The sequence below is a fragment of the Scyliorhinus torazame genome, chromosome 3, assembly GCF_047496885.1.
Source record: "Scyliorhinus torazame isolate Kashiwa2021f chromosome 3, sScyTor2.1, whole genome shotgun sequence".
In the NCBI taxonomy this organism is placed as follows: Eukaryota; Metazoa; Chordata; class Chondrichthyes; order Carcharhiniformes; family Scyliorhinidae; genus Scyliorhinus; species Scyliorhinus torazame.
The window spans coordinates 312,370,405-312,393,531 of NC_092709.1; the positions used below are offsets into that span (position 1 = coordinate 312,370,405).

General features: G+C 48.0%; 1 protein-coding gene across 2 annotated transcripts in view; it reads left to right on the forward strand.

The window, feature by feature from the left end:
• The first annotated feature begins 416 nt into the window (after positions 1 to 416).
• The window catches only part of LOC140409236 (transmembrane emp24 domain-containing protein 11-like), a 39,833-nt gene continuing 17,122 nt past the window's right edge, over positions 417 to 23,127 (forward strand). For both annotated transcript variants that reach the window (XM_072497553.1, XM_072497552.1), the window contains exons 1-4: positions 417 to 564; positions 1,959 to 2,059; positions 4,227 to 4,352; positions 7,740 to 7,886. In XM_072497553.1, coding sequence (XP_072353654.1) covers positions 435 to 564; positions 1,959 to 2,059; positions 4,227 to 4,352; positions 7,740 to 7,886 — 504 coding nt within the window. In that variant the 5' untranslated portion in view covers positions 417 to 434. The remainder of the gene's footprint in view (positions 565 to 1,958; positions 2,060 to 4,226; positions 4,353 to 7,739; positions 7,887 to 23,127) is intronic.

The window sequence follows — 23,127 nt, forward strand, 5'->3', positions numbered from 1 at the left end:
ATGACTGGTGTCCGATGTTAGATCAATCGTGGCCAGGTGAAATGTCCTCACTGTTGAAGAGTTCACCAACACTCAAGGTGTAATTTTAACTTGTTCAAATCCCACTCACTTTCATGGAGTTAAACCTGGCTCTTACTGATGAAGATCACATTAAGAATGAGTAGCTTGTTAGAAAGTGGCAGTAATTCACAGAATTGTTACAGCACAGAAGGAGGCCATTTGACCCATCATGTTTGTGTTAGCTCTTGCTTATGCCAACCCCCCTGCCTTTTCCCTGTGCTGGTATATCATGTGACATAATTTCCACATTACCGGGTCGTCTGGTCTGATGGGAAAACACCTCAGTGAAATCAATACAGGCTTTGTGAAACGTGTCACTTGGCAGATCTACAATATTCACCCCTGAGCTCTCTTAAGAGACTGCTGATGTTAACATGAAGTATCCAGTCACAGGATTTCTGTTCACTTTGAGCTGGAGTCTCGCGTCTTCTCTCTATTTTCATCAGGGGGAGAAAGAAGAAAAGTGTATCATCGAGGACATTCCAGGTGATACCCTAGTTACAGGTAAGTGTGTATTCATATCGTTGCTATTTTAATAAAATCCACTTGAAGGTTCACTCACATAACAAGAACTAAAATCACTGTGATTTAAAAACAAAACAAGTAATTACTGATATATTTATAACCATGGGAGAAGATTATGGCATTATGAGGTATGGTTATGAAATATATCCTCAACTGTCCAAAATATAGTTAGCATGCATTTTTATACCTCTACTTCGAATTGATTAATTGATTGTACCCTCTACATATGCATATTTTCATCATTGTAGTATTTTCATTTCCAGTGTTCAAGCGCTTGTTTTATTTTGTCAAATAATCATTTTTAAAGCGATCCTCAACAGTATGCTTACTGTCCTCAGCTGTGGGGAATTGGGATCTCCTCAGCATGTATATTTTATTACTGTAAGACAAATTGTTCTATAGGTCTCTGCACACAAAGGTCAGAGTCTCTAGCTCATTGAGGAAATACAGTCACTCACTATTAAGTTAAAAAGTCACTGGATACCATCTGCAACATTCTCAAGATTAAGGTGAAAATTGTTTGTTCTGTGAGCGTCCTTGGAAATGTCATTGATCACACGCATGTTACACAGATGTTTTATTTTCTCACGGTGCTAAAGAGACAGGAAATGTCAACGAATACTGCACGATATTTCCCACTTCTCAAACTCTGAAATCGCCAGCCTTCTTTGGCGATTTGGATTGAAGTCAATACACGTGAGTTCACTTCTGCATTAAAATGAATTTCCCTTTGAAAGGTTGGCAATACCTGATACTGTTCCAGAATCTCATTCAAAGATGCACTCGATGATAAGTACTGTGCTCAAGATCTGAATGCTTCAGTGTGGCAGAGGATGAATTCCTGGCATCCTTTCAACTGGGACAATGGCCAATTTATGATGAGATTTATCCCATACAATATTTGTATTTTATCTGACTTCCGAAAACAATTCACTTTTATTGATTTATTCTGAAGGGACATTACTTTCTTTCAAATATTACAGGAACTATCTTATAACTATCTTATAAAAGTATTGGTTTCCCAGACATTTTCTTTTTAAATGATCAATGTTGGTGTTGAGTCGGGAGCTGCAATGCAAGACAACACTATCAAGCTACAGCGCAGCAGGAAACAAAGAAAAAACAATCGAAAAAGTATTGGTTAGGTGATACAATTTTAAATTTGGATTTCAATAGCGTGCAGATTATAAGGAGAAGGGGAAACTGAGGAAATAAAGAGGTCTATGATTTTGTGTAAATTGCATCATTTTACATTGCAACATTTTGTTTCACAGTCAGAGCATCAGTTCAATACTCTATGATTATTGGTAATTTATATGACAGGAATTAAAAAAAGGTGCAGTGTGATTTTCACTCCTCCATTTTCTGTTCAGGACATTACAAAACCCAATCATGGGATTTGGCCACTCGAGACTTTCTTCCTTCTGCCCCAGGTTTGGGAATGTTTGTGAATGTCAAAGGCCCGGATGGACAGGTACAAACATTTTTAATTTATGCATTTTTAATAAACTAATGCTCAGACTCTGCTAAAGCTTTGAAGAAAAAGGTCCAAAGATTTGCAGATTATGTGGATGGGCCCTTAGTGTCCAGGGATGTGCAGGCAAGGTGGGGTTACAGGGACAGGGTGGGGTTGCAGGGGAGTGAGCCCAAGGTAGGGTGCTCTCACAAAGAGCATGTGCAGACTCGGTTGGCCGAATGGCCTCCTCATGCACTGTAGGGATTCTATGATTCTGTACAAATAGGAGCTTATGAAAACGTGTGATAAGTTGGTTATTTTTTCAGATGTAAATGTTCATGAGAACCGGCCACTGCTGGTGAAGAGTTACTCCCAAAATGTGAGCTTTTCTTTCTGTCTCTGACGCTGACTGAGCAGCTGTGCGTTTCCAGAATTTTCTGTGTTACACCGCAGATCTCCAGCACTAGTCTCCCTTGTGTGATCCTGCTGCACGTAAACTGAGCAGCCAGCAGCATGATGCTATGCAACAGATTCCCCACAGATCAAACCTGACATGTTTCAAACTAATAAAACACAATCAACATATTGATTAATCAGTAATACTAAAGGAAAATTTAGGAAATGCTGTGCATGCTGTAATTCTCACTTGTCGGTGCATGTTAAATGACTGATGAGGCTGGCTGGAGAAGGTCCAGTGAACACCAGTGATGACGTAAATTTAACCCTACTTTTCCAGTCTGCGGACAAAACTCTAAACTACATTTGCTAACCTTAAGTGTTCAAAATATAAATAGAATCCCTACAGTGCAGAAGGAGGCTATTCGGCCCATCAAATCTGCACCAACTCTCTGAAGGCCCACTCCACCCCATCCCTATAACCCTATAGCCCCAAATAACCTGCACATTCCTGGGCACTAAGGGGCAATTGAGCAGGGCCAATCCACCTAACCTGCACATCTTTGGGAGGGAACTGGAGGAAACCCTCGCAGACATGAGAAGAACATGCTGACTCCACAGAGATAGGCACCTAAGACCAGAATTGAACCCGGAACCCTGCAGCTGTGAGGCAGCAGTGCTAACCACTGTGCCAACCTGGAAAACAATTCTCATGTGACATTGCTCACAGTTAGTCAGATTAAATTAATGCTGTTTTTAGCTGGAGTTTGTTGGAAAAGTAAAGAGAGTTAATAGTGACAATACTGGAGTAAGCACAAAAATGTTTTGAGTGTCGGTGGGCTCTACAACAGGTGGGTAACCATGAGCTAATACTGTCACCTCTGGTGGAATTAAGAACAGCAGAGATTAGCACAACAGTTTTACCCATTGATTCAAGATATAGGCTGGGATCCTCCGACCCCCCGCTGGGCCGGAGAATCCCCGGGCAGAGGAGCGAATCCCGCCCTGCCGCCCCAATGCCGGCTTCCTTATTTTCCGGCGCCATTTTTCGGGGACCGGCGGGATTCCCGCCACGCTGGTTGGGGGCCGTTGACAGCGGCCCCTCCGCCGATTCTCCGGGCCCCAATGGGCCGAGTGGCCGTCCAGGTTTGCCCAGTCCCACCAGCGTGAATTACTCACCTCACACACGGTGGGAGCTGGCAGGTAAGTGTGCAGGGGCCGTCCTGCGGGGGGGAGGGGGGGGGGGGGATCCGATGGCCTGGCCCACGATCGGGGCCTACCGATCTGTGGGCGGGTTGGTTCCGTGGTTCCCTTCTTTCCTCCGCGCCGGGCACCTGTAGAGCTCCGCCATATTACCCAGGGGCTGGCGCGGAGAAGGGAACCCCCGTGCATGCGCGGAAATATGCCAGCCAGTCCGCGCATGAGCAAGATCACACTGGCCCTTCCCCACATGCACAAACTCGCGCCAGCCCTTCGGGAACCACTCCGGCGTCAACCTAGCCCCTGAGAAAATGGCGAATTCCTCACTTTCGGAGGCCGTGGACGCCAGAGTGGTTGACGCCGGTTTTCACGCCAGTCTGGGGACATAGCCCCATTATTGCAAAATCTCACCTATGAAGTATCACAATGGCTTGAGGCTTGAATCTCAAATAGATCAATAATTTTAACACACCTGCTGTACGTTTGCGCTCAAGTTGACTGTTTTTAAATAGATTAAAAACAAAATATCTACAGAAAAAAATACATCTATGTCGAAGAAATTCATGTTCCTTACTTTTCTTGTAAACAGGTTTTGTTGCATAAATTGTATGGGCCAGAGAGTCGTTTTACATTTCACGCGCACTCTCAAGGGGAACACCACATCTGCTTGATGTCCAACTCCACCAAAATAGCGGTGTTTGCCGGGAACAAACTGGTATGGTTAGTTATGCAACAGCCTTTTGAGTGAATACACATAATAGGTCAAAAGTGGACCGGCTCAAATGGTGCACACATTTAATAGATCCAGCAGGACCCTCAATTCAATTACTGAATAGCAAGCAAAACAATCAAATTCACACAAGATTATCCAAGAATATTATATGTTCCATAAACCTCAAAAATGTTTCACGCAGAAGGAATTAATTTGAAGTTCAGCGAGTCTCCTTTTGGTTGTGCAGTTTGGCCAAGAAACTTGAATTTTCTACTGTTCTATTCTGGATGTTTAGTATCCACCACAGTAGGTGGAAAGCTTCTTCAAAAGAGCTGCATCTCCAAAAATACACTCCAGTGTCAATTAGATATGTTCAAGTCCTGGAGCAGGGGACTTGAATCCAAAACTTCTGAATGCATAGTGAGATTGCGCCCCACTGAATTAACCTAAACCGTATAAAAACAACATTTGGGTGTACTACTGCAACATTGAGTTTCCTGGACTAGTAACATTTTGCATTTTTTTGAATGATACTGTTAAATTATACATTTATGCTCACTAAAGCTGGATTGAGGCTGCCCGGACAATTTAATATTGGATCTATACCGAAGAGAGAGCAGAATTCAAGCACAATTTCCAAAATCCCATGATTTTGTGTTAGTGTCTTTGCATCAAAAAGTTGTACGTTCCAGTCCCACTCCAAGAGATTTCAGTGCAAAATCCAGGCTGTTACTCTAGCTTTGCATTGAGCCAGTGCTGCAGTGACAGAGGTGGGTGAAATGTTAAAATTAAGTCCTTTTACGGTGAATGGTATTCTATGGCCACTGACATATACAAGATTAATAACTGTGGGCATAATCTTTTTGAGGCATGGAGGTGTCCACCTGCCTGATGGAGAGTTGGTGGGGAACTCTCGCTTTTTTCCGTGAAGACCCACTGAACCATTCACCAATTAGGCAATGGCAAAGCTAGTGACAGGCTTTCCTGTGGAAACAAGTCCCTGGGGGAAGACGTCTCACCTATCAAGAGCTGCCGGCCGATCAGAGGCTGGCTACCAGCAGACCCCTCTGCCCCCTACCTTCCTGTGTCCCGTCCCTTGGTCTGGCACTGAGTGCCTCAAAGGAACACGGAACCTAGTGAAAGGTTAAACTGGTTGGGGCTCTAATTATTGGAATTTAGAAGAACGAGAGGTGATCTGATTGAAATATATAAGCCAGGATTCTCCATTTGGGACGCTATGGGTGGCATTCTCCGAGCCCCTGCACCGGTTTTCTGGTGCGGCGTGCTCCCGCCGGCAGCGGGATTCTCTGTCCCCCCCAGCCCGTCAATGGGGTTTCCCACTGTGGGAAGTCTCATGCCGCCCGGAAATCCCCGGGTGTGAGTGGGCTGTCGGGTCAATGGTGAATTCCGCCAGTGTAGAATCCAGCCCTATGTTCTCCCGCCGGAGCTGAATTGCACTATTTTTACGATCCCTTTGTGGTCATAAAGCAGGATGCAATTCCATATCCCTTGCCATGCAAATTAATGCATAGCATTGAATACAAGGGGAATCCTGATATCGGGCCACCATTTTGAATGGGCAGCTTGATAGCGGAGTTCCGCGGCCGGCACACCCGCACCGCAAATCGGCGTCAATCCCCCCTCCCCCACCGCATGGCAGCCCCCCACCCCTGAATTGCCTGGGTGCCCCCTTACCCACAAGTATGGTGGTGACCCGACCCGGCCATCCCCCAGGGACCCTGTAATAGGGGTCCCTGAGGGGGTTGTGGAGACCACAAGTGAACCTCGCCCACGTGATTCCTAGCTGCAGCGATAGGAGAATCAAAGGAGGGCGCTAAATAGATGTAAATGGGTCATTACGACCTGCAAGGGGTTGGAGCATGGCATTTGGGTCGACGCCTGCCGCTGATCCCGATTTTGCCCCGACCCCTGATTATATGTCCCATTGGGGAATGCATTCTGGGTGTCCCGAGGCTGGAGAACTCCGCCCATAGGATTTTTAAGGGGCTTGATAGGGTAATGGCTGAGAGGATGTTTCTCCTCATGGGAGAGTCTTGGACCAGAGGGCAGAGTCTCAGAATAAAGGGGAGCCAATTTAAGACTGAGATTAAGAAGAATTTCTTCTCTCAGAGGGTTGTGAGTCTTTGGAATTCCATGCCGCAGGGAGCTGTGGGAGCAGAGTCCTTGTGTATATTTAAAGCTGAGATAGACCGATTCTTGATTAGTAAGGGGATCAAAGGCTACGAGGTAAGGGCAGAAAATGATAGGGGGTTAGCACTGCTGCCTCACGGCGCCAGGGACCCGAGTTTGATTCCAGTCTTGGGTGACTGCCTATGTGGGGTTTGCAAGTTCTCCCTGTGTCCGCATGGGTTTCGTCCGGGTGCTCCGGTTCCTTCTCACAGTCCGGAGTGCAGGTTAGATGGATTGGCTATGATAACGTTACCCCCTTGTGTCCAGCGATGTACAGGTAGGGTGGTGTTACGGGGATAGTGCAGGGGAATGAGGAAGGGTGCTCTTTCAGAGGGTCAATGTAGACTTGGTGGGCCGAATGGCCTCTTTCTGCACTGTAGGAATTCTATGTTCAATGAAGGTAGACATGAGGAATGTCAGATCAGCTTTGATCCTATTGAATGGTGGAGCAGGCTCGAGGGGCTGAACTGCTTACTCCTGTTCCTATTTCTTATGGTCTTACGGTATAGATGAACAGAGAGATTTAGGACTACGAATACATCATTCCCTTAAAGTATGAGTGGAGGTAGATAAAACTATCAAAAAGATCAAGAGCGGGTTTGATTTTCGAAATAGGGGATAATTTGGGGGGATACAGAGATATGGTAATACAGTGGGGTAGTGGAAATAGTTTTATTTTTGATTTATTAGTGGGTAGGCACAATGGGCTGCAATGTTTCCTGCTGTGCTGTAAATTTCTATAGAAAGGAGAATTGCATTTACATAGCACTTTTCATTGTCTCAGGACATTCTAAAGTGCTTTTTGCCAAAGAAGTATTTCTGAATTGTGTTCACTGTTATAATGTAGAAAACGTTCTGTGACTGTAAGATTTATGGTGTAATTATACCATCAGATAATAGTGACATTTTGTACCTGAAACCTAGATTTGCTTATAGTGGCTCCTGCTCGAAGTAGCTGGGAATAAATTTACTTCGAGCTCAAAATATAATGGCCCAGAAATTCCACGGAAATTCTACTGATCACATATTATAACCAAACTGCGGGATTGACAGGACCTCTATGTTTTGTGAAAGGTTAATTAATCTAGAATCCGATATTGAATAGATAAAGCTACTTATTTTCAGGGGAGATGCTATACTTTTCATTTTTTGATACCATTCCCATTTCCTCTCAGTTCACAGTGAGTTTCTGTTTTACAGCGCATAAATTTGGATATTCAAGTTGGTGAACACCCTATTGATGAGGCTCTTGATCAAACCAAGGACAAGATGAATGAAGTGAAGGCAAGAATCCTGTATTTGGTAAACCAAATGCAATACATCAGTAAACAGCAGAACTACCAGAGGGTATGTCAATATTACTATGCAAAAAAGAGTTCTGATTTACAGATATAACCCCCACTCCCATCCCCCCATTCCGACCAACCTCCTGACTTTCAAGTTTCTCATCATATTGGAGATGGTCTCTTCAAGGGATACAGACCCAGACTATTTAGTCTCTCTTGTTAGACAGCCCTCTCATCCCAGGAATTAGCCTAGTGAATCTCCTTTGGACTGCCTCCAATGTTACTATATCCATTTTAGGTAAGGGCACCAAACTTGTATGCAGTATTCCAGATGAGGTCTCACCAACACGCTATACAATTGCAACAAAACCTCCCAATTTTTAACTCCAACCCCTTTGCAATAAAAGCCAAAATGCCGTTTGCCTTCTTAACTGCTTGTTGGATCTGTCAGCTAGATTTTTGTGAATAATGCACTAGAACACACAGATCCCTCTGTATTTCACTCACCTGCAGTTTCTCTCCATTTAGATAATAATTTGCCTTTTGATTCCTCCGACCGAAGTGCATGACCTCACATTTCCCCACATTAAACTCCATTTGCCAGGTTTTCGCCCAGTCACCCAATCTATCTATAATAAGTCGCCATTGTCCTAGGTGACCGTCGGCTGTTTTGCTCTTTGAGGGGGAGAGCTGACTGGTGGTGATTTAACCTGAGGATCACCACACCTCAGGTCAGAAAGGCTTCATGAATAACCTCAGCCGGTACGGGAATTGAACCTGCACTGTTGACCTTGATGCAAAAGATGGAAAAGATTGTGTTCAAAAGCACATTTTTCCTTCCCTAACCTGGAGCGATGAACCACAACTATATATCTCAATGACCCGAGAATCATCCCCAGAACTCCTGCTTACACTAATGCTTTCCTTTAATGTACTTCCCCACCTCCTTCCCTCTCCTTTGTCAGCTATACCCTCACCAGCAAAGTACAAAACTCTGGAACTCGTCCACAAACATACCTTCCTGCCCCCATCCCTCTCCCCTTTCAAGATCCTCCTTCAAAGTTGGCACTTTGACCAGGTTTTTAGTTACGTCCTCTGTATCCTGGTCTCCATTTTCGTCTGATTCTGTCTCTGTACAGGCTCTTGGAAGGATTTTCTACAAACAGGGCACTTTCAGAATATGCGAGTTAATTGTTAACAAGAGGAGAAAAAGAAAAAAAGAGAACTTAGGTTGTAAAAAAACTTAAATTGAACCTTCAATAAACATTTGCATCAATATTTCAGGATAGCCCTATCTCAGGCAAACAGGCCATTTTCCCCACCTTCGGTATTTTCATAGCTAATAACCTGAAGCGTTCAAAGATAATGAAAAAAACATTAAATGTTTTACAACCCTTTTTTACTGGGTTGGGTGACAATCCTGGAAGGTAGGAAACCGCAATATTAAGACGCATTCATAATAAATTCAAATTGGGTTGTGACAATTGATTCAATATAATAAGGCTGTGCATCATTGTGGGCAGCACGGTAGCATTGTGGATAGCACAATTGCTTCACAGCTCCAGGGTCGCAGGTTCGATTCCGGCTTGAGTCACTGTCTGTGCGGAGTCTGCACGTCCTCCCCGTGTGTGCGTGGGTTTCCTCCGGGTGCTCCGGTTTCCTCCCACAGTCCAAAGATGTGCAGGTTAGGTGGATTGGCCGTGATAAATTGCCATTAGTGTCCAAAATTGCCCTTAGTGTTGGGTGGGGTTGCTGGGTTGTGGGGATAGGGTGGAGGTGTTGACCTTGGGTAGGGTGCTCTCTCCAGGAGCCGGTGCGGACTCGATGGGCCAAATGGCCTCCTTCTGCACTGTAAATTCTATGATGATCTATGATAATCATGCTAATGAATTAAACCAATTTTTGCTTTGTCGCATAGCCCACTAAATTGTGTTCAAATAAATAACAGTGCTTGTGTGTTTTTAAGTCATAATTATAAATAGAGACTGAATTAGTTCACATTTCTTCCTAAACAGTTATGTAAGGGTGCCTGCCTGACGTTACTTTCCTAGTGTGTTAGGATTCACCTTCATCTTCGGTTCACAAAGTCCGAGTCTACAGTGCAGCTCAGTCAACAGAGGTTGTTGAATTTTTTCCCTAAATCAAATTTACATTTTTGGATGAGTATGATATGCAGGTTACTTGAAAGTTATTTTGAAGTCTACTTTTAAACATAATTTAGGGGAGGCAATGCCGTAGTGGTAGTGTCATTGGGCTATTAATCCAGGGACCCAGGATAGTGCCCTGGAGATCACAGGTTCAAATCCCATCACAGCAGATGGTGAATTTTGAATTCAATTTTTTTTAAAGTTTGGAATTAAAGTCTAATGCTAACCATCAATCGATTGTTGTCAAAACCCATCTGGTTCACGAATGACCTTTAGGGGAGGAAATCTGCCGTCTTACCTGGCCTGGCCTACATGTGACTCCAGACCCACAGAAATGTGGTTAACACTTAACATGCCCTATGAAACGGCAAAGCAGGTGTTGCCAATCGGCACCGGAGATGCCAATAATGTTGCTCTTTTTAATGAGTGGAATACTATCCCACCAGCGTCACCAATAATGTTGCCAAATTAACTGGATATGGCAGTTCTTAATGATAATATTGCTTTTCAGAGTCGCCAGTTATCAAATTATACCACCACAAGGTTTTATCAGATATCAATCAAAGACCAAACGACCAGTTCGTCAGTTCAAGTTCAAAGATAGTTTATTTACACACAAGGATTACATCGACATGCAACATAAAACACTACAGGTTAAACTCCACCTAACAACTACAATAACATATACTTAACTTCAGGGCAACCGGCTCTTTGCAGATGAACAAAGCCTTTGTTTGGATCTTGCGTGGCTGGGTAGAAGTGGCTTCGTTTCTGCTGGGCTCGCCCGTCTGGTAGCGGTCGTTGGTCTTGAACTTGTCTTCTGGTCGTGATGCTACACTTGGTTTTAGTCGTAGGCCGGGGCCAAGAGAGACCGCACACATGGCTGTGTCTCTTTTTAATCCCTCTGGGATTTCGCGCTCTTTGGGGCAGTTTTTAACTTTGGACCCAATAATTCGACAGGCTTCGATCACTGCCTTCGATTTTGGCCAATAAAGGGGCGGGTGCCTTGATGGCTGGGCGTGTCCTGAGCGGTCATTGACATTGGCTGTTTGGGCTTTCTTAGCAAAGGGAGTGGCGCCGGTTAGTCTGCATCTGTATCGGTTACCTGAGTACAGTCCTTTTGTTCTGGGGAAATGGGCCATTAGAATGCAAACGAGGGGGGTTTCGATCGCATCTAGCTATCTGGGTTGCAAATACACACACAAGCTCTGAGTGTGTCTGACTCCTGGGTTGGCCATAATGCCCATGGTCCTTTGCAGGTGGCCATTTGAGATGGCTACATCCCGTCCTCTTGATTTTGAACGCGAAGCGTGGTGGATCACACTGTTGATCCCTCATCAGTCTTTGGTGTGCCGGTTACCCTTGGTCAAGGACAGGTTCTACACTACTCTGTCCTATGTTTTGGAGAATTTACCTAAGTTTTATTAACATATCATACATTCATAATCTCTAAGGGGTCTCTATAAAACATTCAACTATTACACATTTAAGGGAATATCTAACTATCACTATCTAAGCTACTCTCATGCTGCTGGCAAATATAAAAAGGAACTTATGTACAATACAAAATGTTTAAACCAACGGCAGCATCACATTTCTACTTAACTTATCAATGTTACAGAGGTGTACAATCTTTATTTTTATCGGTGGTTACATTGTTTGTTCGTGTGGTGATGTGCATCACTGTGGGTACACGGGGGGTTAATGTAAATACATGTAGGCTAGCTAGACACTAGAGGGAGCACTAGAGACATCACACACACACACTCAACCAATAGATCAAGTAGATAGGACACGACCAATAGACATTCATGATACACAAGGAGGTGACACGACCACAGGGGGGCATTACACCAACCCATATATAAAGGACACCACACACATGATCTGCCTCTTTCCAGTGGAGACGGTCAGTGAGTACAGACACAGGGTTGATTCAATATCACTCCCACCACGTGGATTGTGGCAGACTGGTTAGTCAGTCTGGGTAGCTATAGTAGAATTAGCAGTAGTGTCAAACCCGAGTAATAGAAGTGTAAATAGTTTAATAAAAGTGTTGAAGTTATCTCCACGTCTGAACCTTCCTTTGTCAAGTGCACCACAAGGAAGCCGCTTATGCTACACCTAGAGCTTAACAAATCAGTTTGGTTGGGTGAATTCCGAAGAAGGGGGTTGGGAGTGTATGCATCGGGGAGCGGGAAGCTCTTTTTCCCCATTTGCATAAGTGCCTGGATGACACTGCAGATTATCGCTATCACCAGAAGGGCCTCTACTGTATATGAAAGGGAATACCATTTAACAATGTTTTTGCACCAAGTGGGGGTATCAGTGTTTATCTCTATGTGTGGTGTGGTGTCCAGGCTAGGGGTATCATGTTGTGTGTCCATGTTCGGGGCTGGTGTGGAGTAGGGTACAGAAGCTTGTAACGCGCGCAGTTGTAGGAGTCCAGCGATGATCACAATGTAGGTCATCAGTCCTGTCTTCATCTAGTCTTCTGTTCTTCGGATATTCCTGCGGATGCAAAAATAATATCTGTTATTATCGTTGGTTAACATCTCGATTTGTTTGTCTTTCTTTCCTTAACTCCAATTATCCATTAGATTCGGCACCATGTGTGATTCCCTCATTTTTTTTTTGAAATAACCTTTTTGGAGACACAGCCTCTCACAACAAGCGAACCGCTCTTTGGCACTGCAACAACTTTTGTAGAATGGTAAGACATGACGATTCGGATTCCCCCAAAAAATGCAAAACAAAAATTTCCTTTTAAGTGCAGAGAATCTCGCAGCTTGTGGTCGGTGCGGGGAGTGGGTGGGCACTTTCACCATCCAGTCTTTTCTTTACTACAACCATTGGAGGTTGAGGCTTATCTTAACCAGCCGAATTTTAGGGCGGCCGGTTTTATAAAGTTTCTTTGTCCCAGGGTCCAGAGGTAGTTCACGTATAGCAGCATATATGTGGCAACCAAGTGTGTCAAACATGTAAATAGCAGGTGGGGAAGCGACCAAAGAGTCGCAGAAGGTAAAGGGAAGAATGTACAGACTGTGGCAAAGGGCATTCTTTAAACAACAATGAGAGAGCAGAGAAGAGAAAACTAAGACAGTGAAAAGTGTAGAGAACCATTCCAGAATACTCAAAGTGACGGGAACATGAGGTGCATGTGGGCTGCAGCAGGGCAAGAATGAGTGGAATCCCGGATAGGGCGTTGATCTGTGCCGTTGCTCCACTACCCGAGCTTAACTGACCGGATGCATTTGGGGTCCTCAGGCAGGGTGGGGATTAGTGCCGTTATTCCCTACCTGGGTGACCTAAATGAGTGGAAAGAATTTGTAACACTTGTGAGATCCAACAATTGTTCCTTTAACGGCCATTGGTTAATAAATGGCGACGGAAGAGTAACTATGCCTGTATCAAGAAATTGGGTGTCAGGCTGACATTAATTAAAACCATGTAACAATAAGAAAGAAAGGAGGAAATAAAAGGCGGGTAAGCTCCATCAGTAAGTAGGACACCGTAATTCTTATGTGGCTCCTTTTTCTCATCATCTGGAACCTCAGGGTTTTGTATCGAAAAGCGTTGTAATAGGGTTACCGTAACGGGAGTCAGACTCGGAATCATCACCATCTCCCAGTTGCCAGACTTGTGTCTGCCGTTTTTGTGCCGTGGCTGCGTGGGCCATCGTGGAATCCGAATCGTCATGTCTTATCAGTCTACAAAAGTTGTTGCGGTGCCAAATAGCGGTTCGCTTGTCGTGAGGGGCTGTGGCAGCAAAGGGCAAATTACTGTTGTCGGGCAGTGGCGGTGGCTCTGGCTGTGGAAGAGGATATTGGGGGTCAAACATGTCCTGGTCATGGTTCCAGGGGCTGGAGTGACTGGAGCTGGGGAGGTTGTACCAGTGGTCAGTGATCGTGGTCAATTCGAGGAGGCTGGCGCTATTGCCTGAATCAAGCTCAAGGTGGAAAGTCGTACTTGTGGGCGGAGACTAGGTCGGGTCTGTGGATGTGGACATGCTGTCATGGCTGGGGGAGGGTTAGACTAGGTTGTCAATGGGCGGGGCGGAATCGTCTGCTATTGCCAGGGAGATGTGGTGGGAGTGGCTACATTGGGTTCCATAGACTTTGAGCTGGTTGATGTGGAACCAACCAGTTTTACCATTGGGTATATTATCTTGTACACAGACGGGCTCACTTTGTCCCAAATGGTGTAGGGTCCTGCAAATTTAGGGGAGAGGAACAAACTGGGATTGTACAGGGAAACCATCACTTGCTGACCAACTGTATACTCTACGGGGTGGACTGTTTTATCAAAGCAGGCCTTACTCGGCTTTTTCCTCGTGCCTAGTCGGACAGCTGCAGCGAGCTGTGTTGCTTTAATATTTTCCGTGACTTGTTGGACTGCTTTTTCATGGGTGAGGGCGGTGACTGTGGGGCTTGCCAAATCGAGACCTAATAAATATTCAGTTCCTTTCATGGGTCGTCCGGTCATGAGGGTGTGGGGGGTGAAACCTAGGGAACTGGATACTGTGTTCCGAATAAACATAGGCCAAATGGGAGGACTGTGTCCCATGTGGTGTTATGCTGTTGCACCATTTTTCTAATGGTTGCTTTCAAGGTGCGATTCATTCGTTCAACAATGCCGCTAGATTGGGGGTGATACGCTATGTGAAATTTTTGCTTGATTCCAAAAATCTTTCGGACATTTTGCATGACTCTGCCGGTGAAATGGGAACCTTTGGGGCCTCAAAAGGGGTCTGGCCCGCGATCGGCCTCTCTGAAGGAGGACCTCCTTTCCTCCGCCGCTCCGCAAGATCCATCCGACATCTTCTTGCGGGGCGGCCGCAGGGAAGACGGCAACCCTGCACGGGTGACGTCATTTACGCGGCGCCGGTCTCGCCATTTGCGCGGCGCTGCTTTTACGCGTCGCCAAGGCCCCGGCACGCGTAAATGACGCGGCGCCGCTCCTAGCCCCCCGGGGGCGAGAGAATAGGGGGCTGGGAGCAGCCTCCGACGCCGGAGTACTTAGTCTCCCAATGGGAGAATTGCGCCCAAACTGTCTGAATGTATGTCCGCTGGGGTCGGAAAGGAATCTGGGTGCTGCACTACGTATGCTATAGTTGCTAATTCGGCTGCTTGTGATCCTAGGTGACCGGGCAATTTTAAAGGTATGTCCTCTAATGCGCGTCCTTGTGCGTCTTCCACATAAATTCCACAACCAGTTATTCTCTTTCCATTCTCAATGGTGGAGGAACCGTCTACATACATTTTTTAAGCGTTGTCCGTGGTCTGGGGATTCGGTGTTCTGATGCCTGCTCGTGTGCGTAGTGACATTGGAATAAAGGGTCCTGTGTGGTGTTTGTGGATGCAATGATCTGGCGCTCGTGTGGGGTTCCTGCATACTGAAGGTTATCTGCTAAAAATGTGTGGGTCTTTGTTTAACTGTAATGTCCCCTCCTTGTAACAACAGTGTCCAGCGAGCTGCTCTAATCTGGCTGACTGAACCGTCCTTTAACCTACCATCTACCAATAGCTGCGTTGGGGTGTGCTCGGTTGAAATCGTTACTGGGTTAAAGCCTGTGATATATGCAAAATACTGTACTGCCCAAAAGACTGCGAGCAAGTGCCATTCGCAGGCTGTAAATCCTTGCTCTACGGGATCCAAAATTCGTGAGGCATAGGCTACGGGTCCTAATTGGTCATGTCTTTCCTGTAGGAGTACTGCTGATAGGGTTCGGTCGATGGTCGCTACTTCTATGGCGTAGGGAGAGTGTGGGTCTGGAACTTGCAAAGCGGGGGCTGTCCCTTGGGCGCATTTTAATTCATCGATGACGTCCATGTGCTGAGGAAGCCATTCCCATGGGGCGTTCTTTTTTAAGAGCTCTGAGAGTGGGGCTGCTTTTGTGGCAAACCATCGATATGGGGCAAAATTCTCCGGAAACGGCGCGACGTCCGCCGACTGGCGCCCAAAACGGCGCAAATCAGACGGGCATCGCGCCGCCCCAAAGGTGCGGAATGCTCCGCATCTTTGGAGGCCGAGCTCCAACCTTAAGGGGCTAGGTCGGCGCCGGACGAATTTCCGCCCCGCCAGCTGGCGGAAAAGGCCTTTGGTGCCCCGCCAGCTGGCGCGGGAATGACATCTCCGGGAGGCGCATGCGCAGGAGCGTCAGCGGCCGCTGACGGCATTCCCGCGCATGCGCATTGGAGGGAGTCTCTTCTGCCTCCGCCATGGTGGAGACCGCGGCGGAGGCGGAAGGGAAAGAGTGCCCCCACGGCACAGGCCCGCCTGCGAATCGGTGGGCCTCGATCGCGGGCCAGACCACCGTGGGGACACCCCCCCGGGGCCAGATCGCCCCGCGCCCCCCCCAGGACCCCGGAGCCCGCCCGCGCCGCCTTGTCCCGCCGGTAAGGTAGGTGGTTTAATCTACGCCAGCAGGACAGGCATTTTAGCGGTGGGACTTCAGCCCATCCGGGCCGGAGAATCGCGTGGGGGTGCCCGCCAACCAGCGCGGCGCGACTCCCGCCCCCGCCGAATCTCCGGTGCCGGAGACTTCGGCAACCGACGGGGGCGGGATTTACGACAGCCCCCGGCGATTCTCCGACCCGGCGGGGGGTCGGAGAATCTCGCACATGGTTCCTACAATATCCAACTAATCCTAAGAATGACCGGAGTGCAGTGACACTGTGGGGCAAGGGCAATTTAACTATTGACTCAATTTGCTTGTGTTCAATCTCTCTCTTCTCGTGGGTGATAATGGTGCTTAAATAAAGGACCTTGGGCGAAATTCTCCAGAAACGGCGCGATGTCCGCCAACTGGCGCCAAAAACGGCACAAATCAGTCGGGCATCGCGCCGCCCCAAAGGTGCGGTATGCTCCGCATCTTTGGGGGGCCGAGCCCCAGCCTTAAGGGGCTAGGCCGGCGCCGGACAAATTTCCGCCCCGCCAGCTGGCGGGAAAGGCCTTTGGTGCCCCGCCAGCTGGCGCGGAAAAGACATCTCCGGGCGGTGCATGCGCGGGAGCGTCAGCGGCCGCTCACGGCATTCCCGCGCATGCGCAGTGGAGGGAGTCTCTTCCGCCTCCGCCATTGTGGAGACCGTGGCGAAGGTGGAAGGGAAAGAGTGCCCCCACGGCACAGGCCCGCCTGCGGATCGGTTGGCCCCATCGGCGAGGCCACCGTGGGGGCACCCCCTGGGGCCAGATCGCCCCGCGCCCCCCCCCCCCCGGGACCCCGGAGCCCGCCCACGTCGCCTTGTCCCACCGGTAATCTATGCCGGCGGGACAGGCATTTTCGTGGCGGGACTTCGGCCCATCCGGGCCGGAGAATCGCGCGGGGGGGCCCGCCAACCGGCGCGATTCCCGCCCCTGCCGAATCTCCGGTGCCGGAGACTTCAGCAACCGGCGGGGGCGGGATTCACGCCAGCCCCCGGCGATTCTCCGACCCGGCGGGGGTCGGAGAATCTCGCCCATGGTTCCTATAATATCCAACTAATCCTAAGAATGACCGGAGTGCAGTGACATTGTGGGGCAAGGGCAATTTAACTATTGACTCAATTTGCTTGTGTTCAATCTCTCTCTTCTCGTGGGTGATAATGGTGCTTAAATAAAGGACCTTGGGCGAAATTCTCCGGAAGTGGCGCGCTGTCCGCCAACTGGCGCCCAAAACGGTGCAAATCAGTCGCGCATCGCGCCGCCCCAAAGATGCGGAATGCTCCGAATCTTTGGGGGCCGAGCCCCAACCTTAAGGGGCTAGGCTGGCGCCGGACGAATTTCCGCCCCGCCAGCTGGCGGAAAAGGCCTTTGGTGCCCCGCCAGCTGGCGCGGAAATGACATCCGGGCGGCGCATGCACGGGAGCATCAGCGGCCGCTGACGGCATTCCGGCGCATGCGCAGTGGAGGGAGTCTCTTCCGCCTCCGCCATGGTGGAGACCGTGGCGAAGGCGGAAGGGAGAGAGTGCCCCCATGGCACAGGCCCGCCCGCGGATCGGTTGGCCCTGATCGCTGGCCAGGCCACCGTGGAGGCACCCCCGGGGCCAGATCGCCCTGCGCTCCCCCCCAGGACCCCGGAGCCCACCCGCGCCGCCTTGTCCCGTCGGTAAGGTAGGTGGTTTAATCTACGCCGGCGGGACAGGCATTTTAGCAGCGGGACTTCGGCCCATCCGGGCCGGAGAATCGCGGGGGGGGCCCCGCCAACCGGCGCAGCGTGATTCCCGCCCCCGCCAAATATCCGGTGGTGGAGAATTCGGCAGCCAGCCCCCGGCAATTCTCCGACACAGCTGGGGGTCGGAGAATCTCGCCCCTTTTCTTTTAGGATCTGGGCTTTTTTCGGGTTAACCTTGCATCCAATTGATTGTAAGAGACCAAGCAATTCTGAAAGAAGCTTAACGTGCTCTTCCTTGGTGTCCACCTGTCGGAGTAAGTCGTCCACATACTGAATAAGGCATTCGGGGCGGGAAAATTTGGAAAGTCCGTTGGCCAATTGTCAGTGAATAATGGAGGGGGAGTTGTGGAAACCTTGCGGGAGGCATGTCCACATATACTGCTGCCCTTGAAATGTGAATGCGAACTTGTATTGACAGGCCTTATCTAAGGGGATGGACCAGAAGCCATTCCTAATGTCCAGCACTGTAAAGTACTTTGCGTGTACTCCTGGTTTCGGGACTTGTGGCAACGTTGGGGGCTGCTAATAGGGTGACCTTGTTGAGCTCTCGGTAGTCAATGGTTAATCTCCATGAGCCGTCGGGTTTCTTTACGGGCCAAATTGGGGCATGGTTTGTTGAGGCTATGGGCCGAATTACGCCTTGATCTAGTCAGCTATTGATGACTTTTGAGATCTCACCCTCGGCTTGCTGTGGGAAACCGTATTGCTTTTGGGGCTTGGGATCGGGACCTGAAATTGTGACCATGCCTGGGATCTTCCCACAATCGTGTTTGTGTTGGGAGAAGGCTGCTTTATGTCTGTACTAATTGTTTGCGGATCAAACTAATAGTCTCCTACTGAGCAAATCCTATGTTCGTAGTCCCCTACTGTGAGCGTGGCGGGGGCTCTTGCTGTTTTGGCCATTTTCCAGACACACCTTTTAAGGGGGTCAAAAGAAAGGTTGTGGGAGCTTATAAAGTCAATTCCTAGAATGTGCTCAGCTGTTTGGGGCAAATCGACTAAAACAACGGGGTGCCTGGTGTTTATGGTTCCAATCTGAATATCTACGGGGGCCGTAATGTATCCCTGCTGTACATGTCCTGTAAATCCACTAAGGGTGATGGTGTCTGTGGTGGGCCATTTGTCGCGCTGAAACATTGTGGAGGAGTTTAAAGTGGTGCGGGACTCTCCTGTGTCCCAAAGGAACTCTACTGGATGTCCCCAGACTGTGCCTGTGACTACTGGTCTGCCTGATATGTCCCAGAGTGTGTTGCAGACCCAAGTTGGGGAGTCCGAACACCGTCTATCTGTGGTGTTGATTACTACATTATCTGTTCGGGCGCTAATGCTATGTATGGGCCTAACATTGTTCTTAGGGGGGGCGTTCAATTGCTGGTGCCATTGCTGGTTCGGGGGGTTTTGGTTGCATTCGTGGGCGTAATGTCCCATGTGTCCACAATTATAGCAACTTCATGGTGCCTGTGCTCTGGGGTGCTGTCCTTCATGTCTGCCCTCATTTACCCATGCTGGGTCCTGGGTGCATATTCGCCTCTGCCTTTTCCTGATCTGTCTTCCAATGTAGGGATTGTTCCCAAGCTCTGGAGAGTCGCTTTAAAGCCCAAACCTCATTATGTGTGGCGTCTGCGGGGTCGTAATTTACACAAGCCTTTTGACCTGCTTCTGTGGCATGGGAGACTAACGTGCGGGACCATCCTAATCTACTCAATCTTTCTTCATAGCTAGCACCCTTCATACCAGGCAACATCCTGGTAAACCTCCTCTGCACCCTCTCTAAAGCATCCACATCCTTCTGGTAATGTGGCGACCAGAACTGCACGCAGTATTCCAAATGTGGCCTAACCAAAGTCCTATACACTGTAACATGATCTGCCGACTCTTGTACTCAATACCCCGTCCGATGAAGGCAAGCATGCTGTATGCCTTCTTGACCACTCTATCAACCTGCGTTGCCACCTTCAGGGTACAATGGACCTGAACTCCCAGATCTCTCTGTACATCAATTTTCCCCAGGACTCTTCCATTGACCGTGTAGTCTGCTCTTGAATTAGATCTTCCAAAATGCATCACCTCGCATTTGCCTGGATTGAACTCCATCTGCCATTTCTCTGCACAACTCTCGAATCTATCTATATTTTGCTGTATCCTCTGACAGTCCTCCTCGCTATCTGCAACTCCACCAATCTTAGTATCATCTGCAAATTTGCTAATCAGACCACCTATACCTTTGTCCAGATCATTTATGTATATCACAAACAACAGTGGTCCGAGCACGGATCCCTGTGGAACACAACTAGTCACCTTTCTCCAATTTGAGACACTCCCTTCCACCACTACTCTCTGGCTCCTGTTGCCCAGCCAGTTCTTTATCCATCTAGCTAGTACACCCTGAACCCCATACGACTTCACTTTTTCCATCAGCCTGCCATGGGAAACTTTATCAAACGCCTTCCTGAAGTCCATGTATATGACATCTACAGCCCTTCCCTCATCAATTAACTTTGTCACTTCCTCAAAGAATTCTATTAGGTTTGTAAGCCATGACCTTCCCTGCACAAAACCATGCTGCCTATCACTGACAAGTCTATTTTCTTCCAAATGTGAATCGATCCTATCCCTCAGTAGCTTCTCCAACAATTTGCATATCACAGGTCTATAATTCCCTGGATTATCCCTGCTACCCTTCTTAAACAAAGGGACAACATTAGCAATTCTCCAGTTCTCCGGGACGTCACCCGTGCTCAAGGATGCTGCAAAGATATCTGTTAAGGCCCCAGCTATTTTGTCTCTCGCTTCCCTCTGTAACCTCGGATAGATCCCATCCGGACCTGGGGACTTGTCCACCTCAATGTCTTTTAGAATATCCAAAACTTCCCCCTTCCTTATGCCGACTTGACCTAGAGTATTTAAACATCCATCCCTAGCCTCAACATCTGTCATGTCCCTCTCCTTGGTGAATACCGATGCAAAGTACTCATTAAGAATCTCACCCATTTCCTCTGACTCCACGCATAAATTCCCTCTTTTGTCTTTGAGTGGGCCAATCCTTTCTCTAGTTACCGTCTTGCTCCTTATATACGAATAAAAGGCTTTGGGATTTGCCTTAACCTTGTCAGCCAAAGATATTTCATGACCCCTTTTAGCCCTCGTTATTGCGCGTTTGAGAATTGTCCTACTTTCCCGATATTCCTCCAAAGCTTCATCAGTTTTAAGTCGCCTAGGTCTTATGCATGCTTCCTTGTTCATCTTAGCTAGTCTCACAATTCCACCCGTCATCCATGGTTCCCTAATCTTGCCATTTCTATCCCTCATTTTCACAGGGACATGTCTGTCCTGCACTCTAATCAACCTTTCCTGAAAGACACCCACATTTCAAATGTGGATTTACCCTTAAACAGCTGCTCCCAATCCACATTCCCTAGCTCCTGCCGAATTTTGTTATACTTGGCCTTTCCCCTATTTAGCACTCTTCCTTTAGGACCACTCTCGTCTTTGTCCATGAATATTATAAAACTTACGGAATTCTGATCGCTATTCCCAAAGTAATCACCGACTGAAACTTCAACCACCTAGCCGGGATCATTCCCCAATACCAGGTCCAGTATGGCCCCTTCCTGAGTTGGACTATTTACATACTGCTCTAAAAAAACTCTCCTGGATGCTCCTTGCAAATTCTGCTCCGTCTACGCCTCCAACACTACATGAGTCCCATTCAATGTTGGGGAAGTTAAAATCTCCCATCACGACCACCTTGATAGGCTTTATCGTACTGGGTCTGAAAGCTGCTCAGGTGAACTAAACAAGGTTGGTGTGCCTGTTTGACATCAGCCAACTCTTTATGTTTAGCTGCCAACTGTTCCCGGAGTTGCTCATTGATCTTTTCACATTCACTATAGTTTCCCTCATCTTTCTCAACTAGCTGTCTGCTGAGTGTCCTCAGCACCTCCTCTGTGCCTCGCAACTGTGCCAAACAGGACACTATTGCCAGCAGCTTACGAACGTTCGCTGCATTCTTCTTATGTACCTTGGTTAGGTTGTCCCACCAGATTTGTCCTCTGCTTCCTGGACCTGACTCATCACTTGAACAAAACTCGGACCAAAGGGGCCATCCTTTCCTCTTCAAATACTTCCTCAACACTTCTTGGGGCACTGCTCTGCTCTGTTGGTCGCTGCGATCTCGGGTTCCTGCGGCTTCATTCGGCGTCCATCGCTTTTGTGGCCATTGCTACTATTATCTCTGTGTCATGGCTGTGTCTCTTTTTATCCCGCTGGGATTTTGCGCTCTTTGGGGCGGTCCTTAGCTTTGGACCCAATAATTCAACATGCTTCAATCACTGCCTTCGATTTTGGCCAATAAAGGGGCGGGTGCCTTGATGGCTGGGCGTGTCCTGAGCGGTCATTGACCTTGGCTGTTTGGGCTTTCTTAGCAAAGGGAGTGGTGCCGGTTAGTCTGCATCTGTATTGGTTACCTGAGTACAGTCCTTTTGTTCTGGGGAAATGGGCCATGAGAATGCAAACGAGCTGGGGTTTCGATCGCGTTTAGCTATCTGGATTGCAAATACACACACAAGCTCTGAGTGTGTCTGAGTCCTGGGTTGGCCATAATTCCCATGGTCCTTTGCAGGTGGCCATCTGAGATGGCTACACAGGTCACTCAGTTCAAGGCCAGTTAGGGGATGGGCAATAAGGGCTGGTCCAACCAGTGACTCCCACATCTTATTGTTGTGATACCTTGGGCTTGAGCGCGGTCAATTTCAGCCCCCCTTGACCCAGAGTCACAACACAAGTGAATTAACCAATAATTCTTAGAGAAATACCAGAAGTATTTGGCCCTTGGCTGCCCAATACTTACAGTCACTAAACTTGTGAATGTAAATACAGTTACACAGTATCACAGTGGTTAGCACTGTTGCTTCACAGCACCAGGGTTTCAGGTTCAATTCCCGCTTGGGTCACTGTCTGTGCGGAGTCTGCACATTCTCCCCGTGTCTGCGTGGGTTTCCTCC